Source organism: Lemur catta, chromosome 5 (genome assembly GCF_020740605.2).
Source record: "Lemur catta isolate mLemCat1 chromosome 5, mLemCat1.pri, whole genome shotgun sequence".
NCBI lineage: Eukaryota > Metazoa > Chordata > Mammalia > Primates > Lemuridae > Lemur > Lemur catta.
Window position 1 is genome coordinate 51234632 of NC_059132.1, and position 12290 is coordinate 51246921.

At 46.5% G+C, this 12290-nt stretch overlaps 1 protein-coding gene across 1 annotated transcript in view; it reads left to right on the forward strand.

Moving 5' to 3' along the window:
* Nucleotides 1-12290, forward strand: part of LOC123638266 (androgen dependent TFPI regulating protein) — a 64466-nt gene that overhangs the window by 35043 nt on the left and 17133 nt on the right. Inside the window, 1 exon segment of the mRNA XM_045551766.1 lies at nucleotides 11460-11560. Coding sequence (XP_045407722.1) covers nucleotides 11460-11560 — 101 coding nt within the window.

The window sequence follows — 12290 nt, forward strand, 5'->3', positions numbered from 1 at the left end:
TGCCTGGAATGCTCCCCATCTGCTCTTCTGTGGCACTGTCTTATCCTTTAGGACTCACCTTAGGTGTGGCCTTCTCAGAATGGCCTTCCTTGACTGCCTTCCGTGAATTAAGTCCCTCCCTTACATGCTGACACAGAGATTCCTGTTTGTTTTCCTTCATAGCAGGTATCATAATTGTTATCTATATGTTTCCAAAACCTTACCCGTTAGACTGGAAGGTCTATGTGGGCAGGGGCCAAACTTTTTTACCTTTTAATCCTCAGCACCTCTTACAACTCCTGGCACAGGGTGGGCACTTAATGATGATTGCATGAGAGAATGACTGAAGGCTTCACCTCTAACTCTAGTAGCCTCTCCATGACCTTGACTGACCCCACAGTTCTTCTTCCTTTGGGGATAAGGGACATGGGAGGCAGAAAGAAAGCCTTCAGCAACTCTGCCTAGCATCTATGGCAGACACCATTTGTTTTTGACACTTCGGAGTGTTCTTTCGTACAGAAAGCTCTAATGAGGACTATTCTAGAGAGTTTTCTAGTATCTTGAAATATCTATGGGACTTTTGGTTATTATATTCAAGATATGTGGTCTAATAATGCCTGAGTTATGTTCAAAGAGATGCACAGAGTCGTAGTCATTACATACATCTTGTTTAAGGAGAATAACGTTTGTTCTGATGTGTGCTGTGGCTCAGAGGATACGCCCTCGGGTTCACACTTTCCTCTGTCACCACCGTTGTCAGATGTTAATTAGGAAACTGTGTATTCACATAGCCAAAGAGAGTTCAAAAAGCCATTGACTCAGACAAGAAAGGTGGCAGAGTCTGAGATTGAGAAGGGAATTGAAGAAATGACCATAGAGGGAGCCAATGAAAGAGGGGCGATCAAGAGAAAAAGGAGGAGAAATGGCTGACAAAAGAACAGCCTCTTTCTAGCCTGTGAAAGTCTGTGAAGGGCCAATGTCCCTCCTCCTCATTACTACAGGGCCAGCACTGGCCCTGGGGGAGGATCTTGATACCCCCCAAGCAGGGGTTCCCAGTGGTGGGCACAGAGGCCAGTAGTTGTGCACATGAAAAGTAAATCTGTGCATGTGGAACTCCATAAGTACAAATAGAACAAGTTCTTTGGTGGCTGCCATGAAACCTAAAGTGTTAATAGTCCAATAGTAATCAAGGGGCTTTTTATTTTGAGAGTAAAATAAAAAAATAAGCTTCATAAAGGCAGGGGAGATTTCAGCATTTCGCTTTCCTTAGCAGGAACTGATTTTACCCGTGAAAATTCAGATTTGAAAACTAAAGCATACACGCGCACACACACAAAGCAAAACAAAACAAAAAACTCTGGTGCTTTTTTTTTCTTCTGAGTTTGGAAGCCAAAATATGCACAGTTATTTCAGAGGAGTGTTCTGGAGAACTCTCCTGGTACAAATTGGTTAGAAATAAAAGCTTGTGTGTTTTTGGTGTCTCTCTCCAAACACATCTAGAAACTCCTAAAAGCCACACTTTATTATACTGTGGTGAGAAGGAATTTTGTGACCTTTTGAGAAATTTTGTTTTAGTTTTTCCAAAGAAAACCATGATAAGGAAGTGAGCCAAGTTTCTTGGCCATGGGAATTGTCCCAATGCCCCAGGCTGCATTCTCGTCAGCATTAGAGGTCCAGGGCAAGCAGACTTGTCACCAACTTGTCCTGCATGTAGGTGCCCAGATTTTACACTGGCAGGCTTGTTAAGATTTCTGCCCACCCTCGGGGGTGTGGAACAGATGGCACTGGCCCCTGGGGAGCGTCTCCACGCTGACCTTCCCCCTTGCTCAGGCTCCAGGGTCCATATCCAAGAACACCTTGAATAGGAGGTTGAACTGCAAAGGTCCCCGGGACTGGACAGGGAATGTAAGACTCAGCCTGCAAGGAAGGATGGGCAATTTGGGAAGACAAGGAGCAAGCTCCTATGTGCCCACGAACAGCGTTTCTGCCATGTCTTAATATTCTCTGCAATCCTGGACCACATCTTTCTTGAAATATCTCTTCCCTTCCCTCCAGACTTTCTGACCACTCCTGTCCAATTGCCTTTGCAAAATGCTCTTCTCTTATGTATTATTTAAACCAGACATTCTCAACTGGGACTGACTGTGCTCTCCAGGGGACATTTGGCCATGTCTAGAGACAGTTTTGATTGTCACAACTGGCAGTGGGGGTGGGGCGTGCTCCTGGGCAGAAGCCAAGGATGCTGCTAAACATTACAACGCACAGGACAGGAACCCAGCACAGAGAATTTTCTATCTATTCTAAAATGTCAGTGGTGCAGAGGTTTAGAAACTCTGACTTCACTGCCGTGGTTCTACAGTGTTTACTCCCAGATCCTTTAATATTCTTCTCGCTCACACACTCTCTGTGGGTCATCTCAGTTACTGCCACTTAACAAAGTTATACCGACACCCTGATGGCTCCCAAACCTCTGTCTGCAGCTACGTCTTTCTCTGAGTGCCAAACTCATACATCCGCCGTCCTACTGGACAACTTCAGCTTAATGCCCTATGGGCAGCCCTTTTGTTTTTGTTCTGTTTTGGTCTTGGCTTCTCAGCAAGAAAAAACAATGTGCATAATTGAAAAAGTAATCTGTGATATGTAGTTATCTGCTTTTAATAAAAGGGAATTAAAATTAACTTTTAGTTTGAAATAACAAAACACAATTTAGTGGTGCACTCTGAGAAAATCAGACACTGCTTGAAGTGCCACGGGAGCTGTTTAAGAGAAATCCGTGAGTCTTTTAGGACAGAAAGATTTTGACAGAGTGAGCTTTGCAAAAGGAAAGTAGCCCTTTGAGTTAAACAAGGACTTATTCTCTTTCCCTGTGGACCCCAAAGGCTCAACTGAGCGGTCTAACACTTGCAGATAATGTGCTTCCCTAGGGTGACACTGTAGGGTAACAATAAGTTGAAATTTGTTAATATTTCTTTGAGTTCAAAGATCGTATCTTCTATACCTTTCAATAGCCTAGAATGCTCCAACAGAACTGCCTCTCCTGAGATATTTGATGGATATTGAATAAAGGCATTTCCTACGAAAACTCTGTGTTTTACCTTCAGGCCCTCCCCTTAGCCATTCCCTTCTCCACTGGCAAGACCCCCACAGTGAGCACATATGACCCCCAATATACACACACACACTCACCCTAAATCAGCTGATGATGAGCATTTAGGAAAACCACCAGTGAGCAACTGTCATTGTCACAGGGCAGCTGGTGACTCCCTGCAGAATACCCTGCGGGTCGGCAAGGGAAGGCCAGAGGCAGGAAGGAGAAAGTGTGGAACATGCTCCCTTATGGGACCAGTCAGGAGGAGGGATTGGAAATGTGCCCCAGACCTCGTGCTCACAGGGTGCTTTCCAGAATCACTGTTACCTCCCAGGGGCAGCAGCGGCTTACACACTTGGAGCCCTTCACTGACAGGCATGCCACATTGGGAAGGAGGGGCAGGTGCCCCGACACACGGTGCCTCCAAAGCAGGAGTAGAGCCTCATGCTTCCGAGCCTTCCTCTTTCTTAAAAAGAACAATCTCCTTCCTCCAGCTTGGAGCAGCTTTCTAGAGAGCTGCCCATCTGTCTGTGTCTTTAAAACAAGTCTCCTTGTGCACCACGTGGAGCCAGGGACGGAAGCCTGGAGGAAGGGTGGGTTAGAGATTGAGGAAGGGGAGGACATCTAGAGAAGATAGTGAGCAAAACCCGGGGGCAGGGGGCTTTCCACCTGGCCCAATCTCAGAGTGGAGGGCCGCAGAGCAGAGAGTCCCAAGATGAACCAAGGACAGCCCCTGCTGGCTACATACCTCCCACCTTCCTGCAGGGCTGCCAACTCCGCGTGGTGGTGCCCCTTATGGAGCCCACACTTTGCTTGCCATGGTGTCGGCACCCATTGGCTGTTTCCAGGAGTCACACTTGCTCACAGGCTTTCCTATAACCCCCAACACCCATTTCCAGGACTTGGGGGGCCATCTGCAGCTTTGAGACAGGGTAAAGGTGACCAGCCAGAAGTGGGGTTGATTCTGCACCCCTAACATCTTAGATGCAGCCTGACACGTGGCTGCTGGTGCCCACTGGAGCTTCCAAGGCTATGCAGAAGTCCTCTGCTTTCTCTTCCGCCCCACTTTACTGTTTCACTGGCTCATTCACTACAGCCACCGATATTAAGTGGCCAGAGTAGCTTAAGCACTGTGGGAGGCACTGGAGAGAAAATGGTGACAGCCCTAAGCCTTGAGCTACTTCTGTCTCTGGAAGACTTTGGTCAGTATTAGGTGAGTGCGGGAGTGTGATGCCATGATGGAAGTGAGCTCAGGGCCTCTGGCCGCACCAAGAATGGGCACCTTCCAGAGCTTCGGGATTCAGCGCTGAGCCTTGTAAGGTGAGAGGAAGGCTGAAGGGGACACGTGAGCGGCATATCGTCTGTGACAGAGGGAACATGGTCTTCAGGTGGGAGTGCAGAGTAACTAGGGGGTGGGCACGGACATCAGACAGGACAGGTACCCAGATCACCAGGGCTTCTATAGACCATATTAAGAACTTGATCCTCCCTTGTAAGAAGAAAATCAGTCAAAACATTTGTGCAGAGGCTGGAGGGCAATCCTGAAAAAATAGGAGATGAGAGCTTTGCCCTCAAAGAGTTTGTAATCTCACGGAGAATGAAAGGGGGAAAAAATACATGAAATTAATGATGTAAAAAAAACTAAATATCATTAAGCACTGAAGAGTCTAGTGCAGACCAAGGGAGCTACAAGACGACAGGAGAGTGAGCATCTGAGCATCTCACGAGAAGGCAGGTGGCACGTGGCTTCCAGGGATGCAGGAAGACAGCCTCGTGGGGTTGAGGGGAAGGTTTCCTTGGTGAGCCTTATTTGCAATAAAAGGGTGTCAACATTACCATGAACTCTTTTAATTTCTCCAAGTGTTTAGATTTCTGTGCCATCAACAGCAGGTAATGCCTGCACGCCAGGCTTTAAACAAAGAATAAAATCCTGGCTGGTGTCCGATTCACAAATGGAACAAAAACAAACAAAAACACCCGTGGGGAAAATGGTACTTCTGGGGTCCATCCACTGCTCTGATCACCAAGGCTACATAATCACAAAATGTTCCCTCCATACAGGCAAAACCACCTTCACTCGATTGCATTTTATTATTTTGCCTTCAGATGTTACCAGGTTATGGAATCTAGAGCTCTGAGCGGTTTGCTATGTGGATGCTGCTGAGACCACTGCACTGTGATGCTCAGTGCCCCGATATGAAATGCAATGGTTGAAATTTCTTTTAGGCCTAGTTGCTAGGGGAAAACTTTATTTTCTCAAAAAATAAATGTGTACATTCCATTTCTCTCTTTTTACTTTCCCTATCTGGACACATGTTGCTAAACTTGAATCTCAACCACAGCAGCCCAGTAAGCCTTCTGGTTGGTGTATTTATGTTTCCATGTTCTCCCGAGTCCTAATTTTCTTTTATATCTTCTTATGTTGATGAATAAGCCTTTGGTAAGGTATCTCAAAGGTGTGTGGGGCTGGTTGGAAGAGAAAAATATTAAAGAACAGTTGAGAAAATTAAAAAAGGGAAGGACACAGATTTAAACAAAAGGATAACGAGGGACTGGTTGAATAGAAGGGAGGAAGCCTGTTGAGATGCTCTGGGAAATAAGAGATGAGATTAGAGAAGGAGTACAGATCGTAGACAGAGGCAATAGGGAGCCACAGAAGGTTTTTGAGCAGGGGAGTAGCAACATGAAACTTATGTTAGAAGGTTTGCCTGATTGTAATTACCAAAATATGCACCTGACTGTATCTACCAAAATAGAGAAAAGTTAGGGAGGTAGGTGCTGCTTGAGAAGAGGGAAGAATAAGCAGCTATGGGAAGCATTTGGGGAGACAAGTGACTGAAGTTTGGATGTGAGGAGTAAAGGAATGAGTCTGAGTTTATGGCAGATGTCTAGGTTGTTACTTTTGCTGGAGGGAGCTCAGTAAGAGGAAGGGATTTGGATCCTTTGGAGGGGTGAAGGGAGTGAACTCTGAAGGGGTCAGGAAGAGGCAGATATATTCCTGATTCCTGAGTTCTAAGATCCCATATCTTTCTTTTATCTTACCCTTCAGTGGATAGAGTCCAAATTGCCACTTCATCCCCAGGCTGGATTCCTTCAAAGCCAACCAGCTTCCTGGTAGAAGAACAATGAGATGTTGGTTAAATGGCCTATTAACCCAAAGGACAGCAGTGTAGCAGGTAAAAGATCAGTTACAAATCCTCATCAGAAGATTTAGAAAGTTACCATTTACCCATGTGTCCAGTTCACAGAAGAGTTCATCGTCAACACTACGCTTCTCTTCCTTGGCCCCATGGAGCATTCATTTCTGTTTCCGGGTCAGTAAAGACTATTCACTTTCCCCCCAGTGTTTTATTATGAAAATTTTCAAACACAAAGCAAGGCTGAAAGAATTTTATGGTCAACACCTGGGTTGCCCACTACCTAACTATTAATAGTTTACTGTTTTTGCTTCATCATGAATCTATCCATCTTTCCATCCATTAATTCATCTTGTTTTTGGTGCGTTTCAGAGTAAATTGCAAACATTACTCCTCTTGGCCATGAGTAAGACTTGGTTTTTGACTTCTGTTTGCAAGCTGGGCAACCTGTGTGAGCCCACCTGGGCAGACAGTGGGGGTCACAGAGAAGCCTGTGGATCTTTCTGTGAGTGGGTTGTCCCCCCAATCCCCTCCTCCCCGGGCGCTTTAACACTGACTCTTTAATTACAGTGGTGTCTGGTCTATGCACTTGAGTTCCTAGAAAGTGGAAAAGGGAATTTTAGCAAATCCAATTCCCTTTAAAGACTTTAGTGTTTGAGACTGAAAAGACTCCTGTAGGCAGCATAGGTGGAAGAGTTTTTAAGAAAGAAAAGTCACAGAGAGGTGGGAGCTCTATACTGTGCATACATTTCTGGATTTCCATACCGGATTTACTTAAAGCAAAACTGTATCTTTAACAGTGTAAGGGACATAGAGAATACAGATGGTCTCTGCTTTTGCATATAAAATGTTCCCCCAGATGTGTCAAAGACCATCACCACTGTCCTTCCCTGCAGGGAGTCAGAGGCAGAAACTGCAGCGGACAGTTAGAGAGAAGTGAGATAAACGGTTTTTAGCTGGAAAATGGATGGTATTATCAAGGCCAGAGATTGCCTTACTGGAATTTTCAAAACAACTATTACTGTGAATCTTTACTGCATATAGTCTTGAGGCTTAAGGAACATGATCTAGCAGTATAATAACAGGCCTGGCTACAATGCCGTTCTATTAAGTGTTGTTTTGCCTCGATTTCCATGTCTGTTCTATTTATGTTTAAGTTTTAATTGATATTTTGACCATATTTGTGCCTGAGGAGATTTTGTGAAGCCTTCCATTTTTTAAAAAATAAAAAATGATATATTTAATGTATCCTAAGCAAAAAAAAAAAAAAATCCTCCTTAATGTACCCAGAAATGAGATCTTGTTAGGACACTAAAACTTCATTCAAAGATATCTGTCCATCAGTACCACAAACAAACCAGAGACATCATCTTAGAGACGTGGGGAAAGGATCTCAGTTTGGGAAGAGCCAGTATCAGGATCTCAGATCCCATGTTGCCTGAAGAGAAGGAAGGAGGAGAGTGCTGAGGCACATCTGAGGTGGGCAAAATTATGCAAGCTCATTATTAGAAACGACATCTGAAAGAGAAGCCTCTCAGTAGCAGATCTGAGAGGGTAGGAGCTGCTTGTTTATCTTGGTCAACTCAACACAAAGATAAATAGCAGGGAAATAAAATAAAGGAAAGAAGCAGAGATCATACACTGTAAATATTAGCATCTGATTTTTAAAATGTGTGGGCTCTCTGAAATTCTTTTACAGGAGAAAATGAGGTGCTCACAGCCCCCCAGGAAACGTGGGGTAAGAGTGTGACCTGCCGAGCCTCGTGGACTCAGGGTTGGGAGCGTCACCACAGTGATGAAGACCTGTCAGCTCACCGTTATCTCAGTGGTTGAGGCTTGCCTCTCTCTCCAGAGTCAGGCAAGATGCAGCCCATTGTAAATTTAGCCTCACATGCAAGGAAATCGTTTATAGCAACCACTTATCTACCGGTATGGGGTGAGTACAAACAAGTGCTCAAGTCATTATCACTATTTTCCACGTTGTCATTCATGCAACCTTGCAAAAATTTGCTATGGGTAAATATTAGTATTAATACTTATCTACATGGCTCTTTTGCAACCAGAGACACTAAAGTGCAATCAGTAAACTAATACTTAAATCAATATTTTGTGCTTATCATTCTGTCTCCAAGATATTCAGATGAAAGTCGGCATTATATGGAGGACAGGAGGGGAAGGTATAATTGAGTAGAAAAAGATGGGAGAAGAACAATGGTGTCCATATCACCAGTGCATTTGGAAAGAGACACTGAAGGAAAATCTACCAAAACGATGACTTTACTGACAAGAGAAGACAGCTTCACTACATCCCTTCTGTTTACACATTCTATTGTTTCAGCCCATGATGTTTTGTTTACTTTGGAAGGAAATATTTTACCCCCTCTGAGATAATTAATTTTTGTCAGCTTCGCTGTTTGTAAGGGAAACTGAGAAACTGTTAATTGAAATACAGAATGAGTCACTGTTTTCAGTAATTTTTGGCAGCATTCTAATTTGTGTCAATCCCAGCCTAATTATTAGATTTTTTTTGGAAGCAGAAAGCATATTTGACTTTTCTCTTACTGAATTTTTTTCTTTCTTTGGAAATATGTGCTGTCTGACAAGGGGTATATGATTTGTGTCAACATGAGGTGAAAGACCAGTACATTTGAAATACCAGGAGGGTTATTGTGTCACGCTTGGCTCTTTGGGCTAGCTCAGTATTCAAAAGGCTCACAGTATGCAGGTTTTTCCCCTCTCCTCGTTCCCACCCTCAGCCCCGACTGGAAAATGCGCTTCTTGCAAAGACCTTTCAGCTAGTATGAAGCTGCAGTACACGGCCCATCACTAATGACATCACTGAAGTACCTTTCCCAGAAGCCATCAGGGAGAATTCATTTGGAAATCCGATTGAATGTCACTTGCAAAGGGCAGGCTCCTCCAGGAGGTGAGCAGTCATGCATTCCTGAGCTGTTTGTTGTAAAAGCATTAATCACCGCAGACTCATTGACTCCTAACGCGAACACACTGCATTATTCCGCAGGAATCCCAAACGATCGTTAGTGTAGAGGACGGGAGCTGCCGATCGTGGGCAGAGTTAATAAAATCTGTCAGATCAATGGCCAGTGTAATGGGCCTGGTGATGGTTTTGAGCAGAAGTTGGATCTTTCCGGCTGCCGCAGAGTGAAAGCGGGCAGAGGCGGGCGGCTGCAGAGGGCAGACAGCTCCACCTCCTGCCTGTAGAGGTGGCCTCTGGATGAAGAAAACGGCCCTGGCAGTCCCCGAGCGTCACCAGGGCCTTAGCTGGGCACGTGGGCACCAGCTGTGGGCTGGGGAGGGACCACAGGCCAGAGTCCCTCCAAGACCTGAGGCTGTGGATACCCCAGCCCTGTGCCCTGGCCGCACCATGGGCACACCGATGAGATGAAGGACGACGGTCACACTGTTCATAATGACAACCGCAGCTAGTGCTCACCGGACGCTCTCCTGGGCCAAGGACTAAGCATGTTACATGTACTTCCCTCCATCCCATTGCAGCACCCCCAGGGGGTATGTGCCATTCACTGTCCCCATTTTATACCTGGGCAAACTGAAGTTCAGAGAGATCCGGTGCCCAGCCCGAGGTTAGAGTCAAAGCTGTGTGCCTTTAAACACCACGCTCTGTTATTAGAGGGAGAGACACAGAAGCTGCAGCCTAAAATCAGACCAAAGACAGATGCAAGCTGTGATGGTGGGCCTGGAAGTCCTTCCATGTGTCTGTCTAGCCAGTCAGTATGGTCAGGACCAACCTTAATCAAATTATGTAAAAGCTACAGTTTGTCTGCTATGCTGTTCCTCCACGTTTTGTTACCAAAATGTGGGGCACCCAGGGCCCTTAAGATACTCAGTTGCTCTGTGCCACCCTGCTGCGGCCTTGACCAGGGTGCCCCGGGAGGCCCTCTCCACCCAGCACTGCCCTATACACAAGGCTTGGTCCTTCTCATTCCACCCTTGCCCCCTCAAAACTTGTCACATTTCTCTCCTCTGAGGGTAGTCGTCGTCTCCTGGCTGAGCCCTGGCTAGCTCAGCTGGGGTAGGAGGAAGCCTCTGCCTCCTGAGCATGGGACTTATGTGACTGACACCCAGTGCCCGGGGTTCCAGCCCCGTTGCTAGGCATGGGGCACAGTGACATCCCCAAGCTCCAGAGACTGCTGTAGCTGAGGTGCTGACACAGCTGCCCTGGGGCTCAGGAACAGGAGACTGAGGGTGGAAGAGGCAGCCAGGACCTGAGGGGTGAAGGAGGAATGATGACTGTAACCATAAAAAATACAAAATGCTATAATAACACTGTTAGACATTACCGATAAGCACGGAGGGTCGCAGAAGGGCTTTATAAATGTTCTCAATCAATGAAAGGACTTTGCACACAGATGCCAGGGGCCCTTCCCAGGTCAGCTTCCCTAATGAAGAGGGGAGGTAGCCCCAGCAGTCTTCGCTTCTGAAAATGCCACTATTCCTAAGGGTTTATTTCCTTGATTATGTCATTTTTTAAAATCTAGTTTGGAGGGTTTGGAAGACGTGAAAAAACAGATGGTTCTAAGGAGGGGGCGACGCAGGGAAGGAGGGGGAGGACACGGGGGTTGCAGAGGGAGGCTCGCGCAGGCCCCTCACACCCGCTGCCCTCGGCAGGGCCAAGCTCGGTTACATGGCGCTAAGTGCAGAGACAAGGTGGGACGTGTTCTGTGGCCTCCCAGAGCTTATGAATATGCACCGTAGGTGCTAGACTACACTGCACAGGATATAAATGCACTAGAATTGAGCGAGAGAAATTAGCAAGAGGAAAATTCAGAGACAGTGTCGTGGAGGATTGCACCGGCTGCACAGAACGCAGGGGTCTGAACACAGGGAGAGAAGGCAGTGCCCACGGGGAGAGGACGCATGGACAAGAGTGTGGCAATGGGAGCACGCACACTGAGTACAAAGGACAGCGAAGGAACAGCCTTGTTCTAGGGGAAGGGGGGGTGTGTGCATGGGTGCGTGCGTGTGTGTTTTAGGGGAGGGGAGCAGCGGGCGATAGGCAGGACCAGAGAGGGTGATAGCACATTGCAAAGAGCTTCAGTAGCCAGACAAAGGAGGTGGGGCCAGCATGGCAGGCAATAGGGAGGCACCGTATGTCCTCGGGCATCCTAGGAGCATGATCCAAGGCAAGCTTTGGGAAGTTTCACCTGGCAGTGTGCAAGGAGAAGGATTGGAGGGGGAAGGGACCCTGCCGCTAGGACTTGCCATCTTTTCTCCAGCACACTTCCATATTGCCCCTGTCATTGGCTGAAGTCATCCTCAGGCCACTTCACTATCCATCAAAGAAGACAGGACTCTCCTTGTTGACTGGGGCAGCCTTGCTTCCATCAGCAGGTAAGAATTAAACAGAGAAAGTCAACCTAGGCTTGTCATTCAAGGCCCTGAAAAGTGCATAATAATATACTCCAGGAAAGTGTACTGTTCTGTCAGAGTCCCTTTATCTTGGTTTAATGGGGATTTAACTATCTTTACATCTCCAGGTAAGAAGGATTTCTATTGTTTGATTTTAATACTCATGGAAACCTCGCATGCATGGGGACACGTAGTTGTGCCCGCACACACACACACACAGCAAGGCAAGCTCCTTTCTCCCTCTCATGTAGGATTAGTCATCGCAAAGCTACACATCTTGCTTTCCCAAGAAAGTGTCGCTCTTTGGTTCCATTTGCAATTAAAATGTTTGAATGGCTGAATGGTCTAAATACATTCCATCTAAAAAGGCATCTGGCGAGCGGAGCGTGCTAGGTTAGTCCACTCCCGTTGCCGGTGTCATTATGAGCTTATTTGCATCAACATCTGGCATCAGAGGCATTTGGCCAATTGCATGAGTGATGATTTCAGTGGCCGGTCTAGTTTCATCATTCAACCACCTGGCGACACTCACTCTCAGAAATGCCACCCAGTGGTCTATAATCGAGGGAACGTGCTTGACCTTTTACCTGGTGACTCGGAAACCTCCTTTCTACTCTGCAGCCTTCTCACCCAGCACCATGGTTTTTCTCCTGCTGAAAGACGTGTGCTGAGCACAGCACCTGCAGGCTGGAAGCTAA